We start from the raw sequence: 9,431 nt of genomic DNA, 5'->3' as shown, positions 1-9,431 counted from the left end.
ACAATCACAGCAACTCTGTTCAAACCAAACTCAGTCATGTTCTAACAGCTAGTGAGTATCTAGGGACAAATAGGATGGTGATATCGAACAGAACAAATGGCGAACAGAATGCTCAGAAACTACGTCACCAATTACACCGTTCGGTTGCTGAGCCAGGCTGGCGGATAACAAGTCGTCTACAAACAGTCTTCATTTTAATCATTTTGGTATTGGGAGTGATTAACCCGACTAAATGCAACGACAGTGCAGCACTAGTGGTTCATGAGCGTCAGCCAACAGTTGACAATCTTGCTACACCATTGCAGAGGTTTTGTCTGTCCGCTGACGATTTAACGATCCTGGAAGCTCGAAATATCTATGAGGTACGGTATAGCTTACTCATAAATTTTCCATACCAAGGTGTAAAGTTTTCTTACAGAAACTAATGCCGGAAAGGACATTAAACAACGAACCGCTCCTCGATGATCAACGAGTGAAGCAAGTTATCATGGACTTATCCCAAATGGAAAATAGAATAATAGAGAGTGTTAAGGACGAACATAGAAAGCACCTGCTACAACAAGCTCAAGCGGAAGTAATCGGTGGTTTTCTGCATGAATACTTTCTTCCTCTCACGAAATACGCCTATTACAGTGGTGTGATAACCCAGAAATCAGTAAAAGACGTCCTGCAAAAAACGAGAAAGCATGAGAGCTTCGTAACATACTCTGCGAATGGACAGCGAGAGCTGGATATATCCCGCTTGAACCAACAAACAAGGGTTTTAAATGGAGAAGATTTCAAAAACGTAATTTTTGCATGCCACGAGATACCCAAGGAGTTGCCTATACCTATCACCGAAATGGATGTAGATACAAGGGAAATTTTCCTTATCACATTACCACTGCAGAACAATAGTGCTGTTTACAATCCCAAATCAACATCTGCTCATCGAGCCTTTCTTCACTATTACCTAGCAATCGTTGCGTGTAATGTACAAGAAAAAGCAAGCGTATCCGTTGATGGGTTCAACAAGCGTGTTTCGGAATGGATTTCTATCAATTTAGAGAATATTTTTGCTAAAGGAACCACCTTGCTCTATCCAGCATTTGAGAGTATCCTACGAATACATAAAACGCTTAGCGTGATTGAGCATGATACGCTTAAAAAAATGTCTAATGCAGAGAACCACTTTCACGAAGCAGATAATAACATCAGCAATAAGCCGTTGTTGTATGATACCGACAATGGTAACATTACAAGATCATCCACCATAAGAGAACTCTCTATCTGGATCGGTTTTGCTATGGCCATACTTCTGGTTGTGTACGTTGTTTTTAGAATGCGCAGAAATCATGCAATCATATCGGCAAATCAACTGACAAAGCATGGCCATAGACGCACTAGGCTGCACCAAAGTATGAGTGACGATGAAGAAATCACTATGTACAATCGTTTGGAAGATAAAGTCCCTGGTAACGAGAAACATTATCGTGCTTAGTGTCTCTGTTGTTCTAAAAAAGTTATTGCATTTTCAGTTACAGCTAAAAGATCGAAGCAAAGGAAATCCTCCATGGGAAGGTTAATTGAGCGAATGCGATCAAGCAAAAAGCGAAAGCTTTCCAAAGGATATAAACTAGATTCAACCGATCTTCAAGAAGATGAAACGGAAGATCCAATACAAGCCATTGCGACCGAAGCAGGACCCTCTCATACTCAAGAGGACGTTAGAAAATCAAACAAAAATGTGCGTTCGTGTAGTTGCGTGTCTTGCACAGAGCGAAATGTTTTCGATGCCTAATACAGCCTAACACTATCGACGACATGAACACTTCGAAGAATGTGCAGTTAAGGGAATCAACCCCCGGAATCATGCGGAGAGAGACCCTCGCAATAGTGTAGTTTGGCTGCAAACTTTGCAGGAAGAATCTGCGCTGCGTTCATATTTATCAGAGATGCCAATTATAAGTTGAGAAATCATATTCCAAAATGGGTAAGGGAGCAGGAATGTAAGAACTCAAAATATAAGACATCGTCAACAAAGCAGGCATGTTTCATTCTTATCGGGAAAGTGATTTGCTTTGAATCCTTAGTGATGTTGTCCACTTTTGAAACCATACATGAATCGTGGGCATGTGTTTGATGCAACACGGCAAATAAAAATACACTTCATGAAGGTCTTCCAAAACAAAGCACTTGTTTCAATTGTGATTTCCATGCATTCCACCAATCCAGTGCCTTGTGTTGGAAAACTGGATATGAGGGATCGGATTACCGTTTTTTGGGAAGGGAGAAGGAAACTAAAGGGATATGGGGAAAAACATGTAAAAATGTGTTATTGAGAAATAGCACCTACAATAGTAGTTAACCCAATCGCGCTCGATAATCTTCTCCTCGCATTTTACGTTCTCAATTATACCGAAAGTATTGAGTGCGTTGCAATCGCCAGGAACGCCGCCGCTGCCGCAGCCTCCTGCTCCTCCTCCAACGATGCCTACTGCATCGTTGCCAGCTGTACCGCCACCGGCAGGGCCAACGCCCCCGTTGACATCTTTGATATCGAGATCCTGCAGCTCCTTTAGACAAAGCCATTCGCCGTCGACGGTAACGCGAAAGTTGCACAGGTAAATTGTGTCCTGGGCGGCAGTATCGCTCACGCTACCACCACCAGCAACGGAACCAGCGGCTCCCTCCCGTATAGCGATTGCATGGGGATGCATGACGTCACCGGTGGAGGAGCCACTAGTACCACCGCCTCCCGTGTGATGGCTGGCAGGAACGGCCCGGGGCAGCGTTATCATGGTACCGCACGTTGGTGGTCCTACGTCGCCATTGCCGTTCTTACCGTGGCTGCCGCTTCCCGTGCCGTGACCAGCGCTTCCGGTATGGCTGTTTGGCTGAGCAATTCCCAGTGCGCGCATATTTAAACGATGAGCAGTTCCACTACTGGCCGAGATACGGCCAAGATTTTAAAATATGAAAAATGGATAATTAAAATACGCTGCTTCAGCCTCAACCCACAAAAAACACGAACTGACTGGTGGAAAGATGTATACATCATTCGAAAGGAATGTGTTAATAATTGTTTCTAGTTACAAAATAACAGCAAACAAAATTTGCAAACCACAATTCTCCTGTTTCACGTTTTTCTTCTAATGAAAAACTAACAAAGTTTGCCATGACGAATGACATTTGCAAAATCAAATCGAACGCGATGCCGTAATGCCTGTATGAGTGCAAGATATGGGAAATTAGAGCAATTGAGAGTACAGATCAATAATGAGATTGGCAAACAAATTAACATTCGCAACAAAATCTGAAGATTTTCGTTCATGAATAATATCGTATCATCTTTCCACCATATCGCGCTTGTGTTACTCTCGTAATGCTTCAATGAGAAGCGAGGATGTCGGAACACTGCTACTTACATTACAAGTCAAAAGAACAATACGGGCCTCACAAGGGTGACTCAGGAATATCGTAAATAGCGCGTTTTTTCGTTCCGTGGGATGTTCTTGCTTGCAGATATGTGCTAGACTGCACCACAAATGATCTATAGGCAATGCTTGTGAACTGTTTCGATTGCTTGTTTCATGGTGCCCTCCGAACAACAGCTGGTAGAAACAAAGAACTATCTTTTACGACATTTGCGATTCGAAAGATAGCTACAGCACATCCAGTTTAAGGATCATCAGATAAGAAGAAGGTCCTTTTGTACTAGTTTATGTTGTTTTCGGTCAATTTAGCTATTACTTTTGATCACTTGACGCTGAGATATTGATTTTTCACATTTCACTGTGCTAGAGCGTCCATACGGAGAGTGAGTCTCTAGTAATCAAAGGAACACGATATAATGAACGGAACGCAGAGAAAACATTTCCCTCTGCTTGTTCACAGGAGACAGCTGTATTGGTGTTGAGGCAGTAAGCATGCGCAATGCAACTGTCGTCCTAACCAACCCCTTTCAATGTTGTTCGCCCGATTGTCTCTAGAACGTATACTAGCAAAAGCAGTTGGGTTGTAAACAAAACAAACGCTTTTGCCGGTCGCATTCTCTACCGATTATCCCAGGCCACGGAGCAATCTATTGCTGCACAGGACACATCACACATTAAAGAACAGCCGGTTCATTCGGTTCGCTACTACGGGAGTACAGTAGAGATAGTTGTTCTTCAAGGGATTATTATGCGAGGCGAATTTTCTCGCCAACGGAAATAACATGTTTCATATAGAGTAAAGTGTGGCAAAAGTGCGATTTGAAGTTTTTTGAAGCACAGAGTGCCGTAAAATTAGCAACACTGATATATTATGGATTAGTAAAGCATTTGAGAAGTGAGGTAAAATTTGTTTTTCGTCAAAATCGTGTAATGTTCTGTTAGTATGGTAAAGGCGCTTCAGTAAACATAGTAATAGTTTTCGTAAAAGAGTTATTGCAAGTCAGTCTTGCAAGGATGAAGGGCTTAAGCGGGTGCAGATGAACAAGTCTTTCGACAATTTGAGCGAAGCGATGGGAACCACAGAAATGGCGAAAACGGAATTCAAGTAAAAACTTGAACTAAAGGCGCCTAGAGCATGCCGAAAAACAAAACAGATCCAGCCAAACGTAAAAAAATTGTTCAACCAATAAAAGAGCAAAGATTGAAAAACACTGAAACTGTACACATGAATTCATGAATAAGTGCTGGATTTAAAAGGATCGAACTTTGGCCCAACTGGTGGGGTAAGAAAAAGTTGATACAGCTGGTACTTTTCCAGTAGAGAGGTAAATGGTTGTTGAATATATCAGTGCGTTTTTTCAGATGTAAGTTTAATTCAATTTTTTAAAATAAAACTGAAAATCCACTAAGGTCGAACTTTTGCCCCACCTTACTTCAATCATTTAAAAGAAACTGAAGATAAAAGAGAACATGTTTCATATAAGTAGATAAAAGAAACAAAACAGAACATGGGAGATGATTTTGAAAATGCTTCAAACAAACAAACTCAATTTGTTGTTTTTTCGGTAGCATTTCAAGATTCATCAGTTGAGCTGTGAAACTCCTCCTCATAGTCTCAAACTGATAGCAATATTCAATAGATTTCTCTTAATAAATATTTCTTCTTAAATTGTCTCATCCGTACTTTCATCCAATGGATTTGTAAGTAATGTGAGTCCAATTTGAATTGAAATGTGTTGCATCAGAGCGTATGTAAGGTGTACTCGGAACTGGCAAAATTGCAAAATGGATTAATGGAATGGATAAAAGGCCTCATGATCCTCATCCAGAACATACAGATAGAGAACAATAAAGCCCCATCTTTATACCAGCTGGATCCATCCATTTCTTATCGCCATAAAATCATGTTTCTTCAAAAAAATGCCTCAATAATCGGCCATTATCTTGATAATCATATTTTTGCACCACTTTGTGAACACTTTCAAAGATTGCTCAGCACAGACCCACTGTTTTTGCGATGCCTTATCATTTACTGCCGCATACATTATCAATGCGATTTTATATTTTAAAATGTTACCATGTTTTGGTCTACCATTTAACTTTCAATATTGGCGATGGACAGCAATAGACTGTGTTGTTGTAAACCTCATAAAGAGATTTCGCTCGTTTTCCGCATACGTGCGCAATGATGTTGTGGTAATGCACTTTATACAAGCAGGAAGTCCCAATGCAGAGAGCGACGCGCACGGTGGCGATTGGTTAATACCACAAACAGAGCATTGGAACCGAAGCGGTGCGATAATATGATAAGAAACTGTACGAGCGACTGATGACAATGATAAAGTACACCACCACCACCACCCGGAGAGGGCCGTATCGTCTCCCAGATTTGGCTAACGTTACCAGTCTACACCTTGCTGCTGTGCACACCGAACACTGCCAGTAACATTTCTTCAGTGGGCGCCCGATTGAGATAGCACCGAGTAGCGAGTAGACTTCGTGGCAAAAATGGCTGGAGCGGAGAAACGTGTACGATTCAAGCAAGATGAGCTACAAGTAACAAGTGTCCATCAGCTAGGGCCCACAGCTGTGTACATCTCGGTATTGTTGGTGATCGTGTCAGGTCTTCTCACGCAGTTCCTTGCCACTCGATTACCGGCGGCCCTCACGGTGGCGGATCTGGAAGGGGCTCCAAACACTTTCATTGCTGAGCGCGCCTGGACTAGCTTGAAAACGTTAAATGATATCGGTCCCAAGCCGGTGGGCAGCCAGGCGAATGAGGTTATGGCCCACGAGTTCCTGTTAAAGGAATTGCAGAGCATTACGGCCACGAAACATCCTAACCAGCTAGTGGAGATCGACCAGCAAACGGTTACCGGAGTGTTTAACATTTCCCTCCTGGATCAATCAATGACCAGCATGTACCGGAATGTCCAGAACGTGGTGGTTCGATTGGCCGGGAAAGGAGCGCAATCGCTGCTGGTCAATTGTCATTTCGATTCCGTCGCCAGCAGTCCGGGGGCAAGCGATGACGGGGCCAGCTGCGCGGTGATGTTGGAAGTTTTGCGCGTTTTATCGCGCAGCTCAGAGCGCAACCGACACACGATAACGTTTTTGTTCAATGGCGCCGAAGAAACGATGCTCCAGGCAGGGCACGGTTTTATCACGCAGCATGCCTGGGCTGCCGAAGTGCGTGCCTTTCTGAACCTGGAGTCGTCTGGTTCGGGAGGGAAGGAGGTACTGTTTCAGGCCGGTCCCCAACATCCATGGCTCATTGAGGCGTACGCTCGCTCCATCAGGCATCCGTACGCCCATGCGTTCGGCGAGGAAATATTCCAACTCGGGCTCATACCTTCGGATACGGACTTTCGTATGTTCCGTGATTACGGTGAAATACCTGGCATGGATTTTGCACACATTGCTAATGGATATCGGTACCACACTCGTTACGATTCGATGGACTTCCTGTCCCTGAATGTCCTACAGCGCACCGGAGACAACATTCTTCTACTTACGCGTGAACTAGCGAACGGCGATGAGCTGGCCATCGCAGATCCTGCCAAGCTACCCGTCGGTCAAAAGGTGTTTTTCGATTTTGTTGGATTCTTTTTTGTACAATATGATATCGCAGCAAGCCGTATCATCAATTTTTCTGTGTCTACTTTGTCCACCGTTGTTCCTTTACTAATGTTACTGCATAACCGTAAAGCACACGGCTATCTGGATGTCCTGCGAGAAGGGGGGTTGGGTTTGGTGGCTACCATTCTGGGAACCGTATTCAGCCTCGTCTCCTGTACGACTATAGCGAGGCAGATAGACTTCCTCGGCAACAGCATGAGTTGGTATACGAACACTTACCTGATACTGGGAATGTACTGCTGTCCAGCCTTGTTGGCACACTGTTTCGTGTACCTTTTCCTCACCGCATTCTACTCAAACAGTAAGGTAAGTGTGATGAATATCGAATCATCGAATCGAATCGAGAACCATTTAAACGAATCTTTTTGATTGCAGAGTGAACTGACTCATGGTGAAATGACCCAAGCGAGACTCGTCGGTGTCAATCTGTTTTGGGCGCTAATCACGGTGTCCGCCACGCTTGCCGGATATCGTGGTGCCTACATATCCTTGGTGTTACTTCTCTGCTCCCTCGCATCCAGCGTGTTGAACGGTCTTCTCGGGAATGGTAAAACCACCCGTAAATGGATCTACATCCATCTGGTGTTCCAACTACCGGCTCTTTTGTGGACCACCAACTTCTATAATGTTCTCATCGAGCTGTTTGTACCGATCACGGGACGATTCGGTGGCACGCGCAATCCGGAAATATTCATAAGCCTTTTAGCTGCTGCTTTTACGCTGCTTTGCTGCAGCTACCTTATCCCATTTATCGCGCAACTTCGCAGCATGATGAGCTTCACGGCAAAACTCTCGGCTATGACCGTGCTGACTCTGCTTGTGGCGTTCAGCAGTCCGGTCGGATTCCCATACCAAGATGAGAGCACGGCAGTGTCGGCCCCAACACCGCAGCGACACTATGTTACGGTAAGCGATCACGAAGTGATCATACATAATCATCATCTGAATGGCTTCACTTGGTGCTCTCTTTTTCAGCATACGTTTCGCGTGTTTCACGACGAACTTGGTCTGTACAAGGGCAGCGATTCTGGTTACTTCTTCCAAGAAATGGACCGCAACACCCGGAGAACAATTGAAGAGCTAGTGGTTCCTGGTACAAAGCTAACACCAATGCGTCAGATGGAATCGTGCAGTAACCAGTTATTCTGTGCTGCACCGTTCTATTCTTTGTGGCATCAAATGCGATTCAAGTAAGGATGCATTTGATATGCGGTTTTTGCAGCCATATTCAGAATTTCTTCACTCTTTTCCCACTCATTCGAACAGCAACTACTGGCTGCCAGGACCGGAGCCCGTTTTCGATAACATGGTCACGATGTCGTACCAGGGTACGGAGGAATTAGATGCCAACACTAAGCGGCTGCGATTTGTCATGGACGGTAGCATACAATCTTCCATCATGATCGGACCAAAGGAGGGAGTGAAATTGATCCGATGGTCGATAATGGACTATGTGCCTCAACCGATTCTCTTTGGTGGGCGCGAAGTATATTTCCTCTCGATCACCCACGGACTCCCCGGAGCGCCGTGGCCCATTTCTATAGATCTACAGTTTGCTCAACCGAAGGAGGTGGGCGAACTGGTGGATATTGTGGTGACGACCAAGTTCTGGGAGTATCATCATATGCATACATCCGACTTTGACCAACTTCTCGCTTCGTTCCCATCCTGGGCACACGTCGTGCCTTCTGTGGCGGTGGTTAGTGTGTTTCCTCTGTAAATTGGGACCTCTGGTTTGACTCGAAACGGGACGGTGTTCAGTGGAATACGGGCGAATTAGTGCAAATAAAAGGAAATAAAACGACTCACCGAAATGCTTCCGTTCCCTACTTCCATCTTCCGCACCGCCCGTCGAGTAGGAGGCAAGCGAGCTGTAACTCTCCTTTCTCGTCGAACCCTCTCGGATCGAAGCCAACGACGGGGATTTACTGATAGGTGTTCCGACGAACGATTCCTCATCACTTTGGCTCCTGAACAAAAGTCGATCACTACTCATCTTGCACGGATTTTAAATTACACCCACTCATTAACACCACGGAGGAGAATAGAATGATAACAAACAATCTCGTCACATTCATTGTTTTGAAGACACCCCCGTAACCAAAGTGTCCGTAGGAAACAGGTGAAGTCATATGTTTATGTGTATGTGTTGGGCGATACGAAGGAAATCGGAGGAAAAGTTCAATGGGTTTATCAGGCGTAGTATCTGCTTTTGCTCGTTTAAATGGTTTATTTATCTATTTTAGATCAAACGAGTGGGTTTTTACCGAAATTCATTCACCTCGTGCTGCAGTGTTGCCGGTCGTAATTATCGGTACTTTTTTTTGTCGATTTGGATTTAAATTCACAATATTCGGACCAATAAAAATAACACAA

At 44.3% G+C, this 9,431-nt stretch overlaps 3 protein-coding genes across 7 annotated transcripts in view; 2 read left to right on the top strand and 1 right to left on the bottom strand.

Annotated features, from left to right (window-relative positions):
• Positions 1 to 9,110, bottom strand: part of LOC126580114 (protein RUFY3) — a 13,477-nt gene extending 4,367 nt beyond the window's left edge. For 2 of the 5 annotated variants that reach the window (XM_050243877.1, XM_050243880.1), the window contains exons 1-2: positions 3,408 to 3,804; positions 2,336 to 2,925 (exon numbers count right to left, since the gene is read on the bottom strand). In XM_050243877.1, the coding sequence (XP_050099834.1) occupies positions 2,336 to 2,900 (565 nt within the window). In that variant the 5' untranslated portion in view covers positions 2,901 to 2,925; positions 3,408 to 3,804. Of the gene's footprint in view, positions 1 to 2,335; positions 2,926 to 3,407; positions 3,805 to 8,864 lie in introns of those variants that run through there. The other 3 variants (XM_050243879.1, XM_050243878.1, XM_050243881.1) reach the window with 3 other exon arrangements.
• On the top strand, positions 135 to 2,304 carry LOC126580351 (uncharacterized). The gene has a single exon (XM_050243898.1). It carries the CDS (start codon positions 425 to 427, stop codon positions 1,478 to 1,480), a length of 1,056 nt encoding a protein of 351 aa, XP_050099855.1. The 5' UTR covers positions 135 to 424; the 3' UTR covers positions 1,481 to 2,304.
• On the top strand, positions 5,814 to 8,863 carry LOC126580098 (endoplasmic reticulum metallopeptidase 1-like). Its single transcript, XM_050243876.1, has 4 exons — positions 5,814 to 7,361; positions 7,431 to 7,961; positions 8,031 to 8,245; positions 8,322 to 8,863. The coding sequence occupies exons 1-4, from the start codon at positions 5,925 to 5,927 to the stop codon at positions 8,773 to 8,775; spliced, it is 2,637 nt and encodes an 878-aa protein (XP_050099833.1). The 5' UTR covers positions 5,814 to 5,924; the 3' UTR covers positions 8,776 to 8,863.
• Positions 9,111 to 9,431: the final 321 nt, after the last annotated feature.

Source organism: Anopheles aquasalis, chromosome 2 (assembly GCF_943734665.1).
Source record: "Anopheles aquasalis chromosome 2, idAnoAquaMG_Q_19, whole genome shotgun sequence".
Taxonomy (NCBI): domain Eukaryota; kingdom Metazoa; phylum Arthropoda; class Insecta; order Diptera; family Culicidae; genus Anopheles; species Anopheles aquasalis.
Note: the sequence above shows the minus strand (reverse complement) of the source record. Positions and strands in the feature narration are given on the sequence as shown.

What these genes read in the sequence shown, in the direction of transcription:
- LOC126580098 (XM_050243876.1), top strand. Translation starts at nt 5,925, where the DNA reads ATGGCTGGAGCGGAGAAACGTGTACGATTCAAGCAAGATGAGCTACAA. An exon ending in CATTCTACTCAAACAGTAAG is followed by an intron (nt 7,362 to 7,430) that starts GTAAGTGTGATG and finishes TTTTGATTGCAG; the next exon opens with AGTGAACTGACTCATGGTGA. An exon ending in CGCAGCGACACTATGTTACG is followed by an intron (nt 7,962 to 8,030) that starts GTAAGCGATCAC and finishes TCTCTTTTTCAG; the next exon opens with CATACGTTTCGCGTGTTTCA.
- LOC126580351 (XM_050243898.1), top strand. Translation starts at nt 425, where the DNA reads ATGCCGGAAAGGACATTAAACAACGAACCGCTCCTCGATGATCAACGA.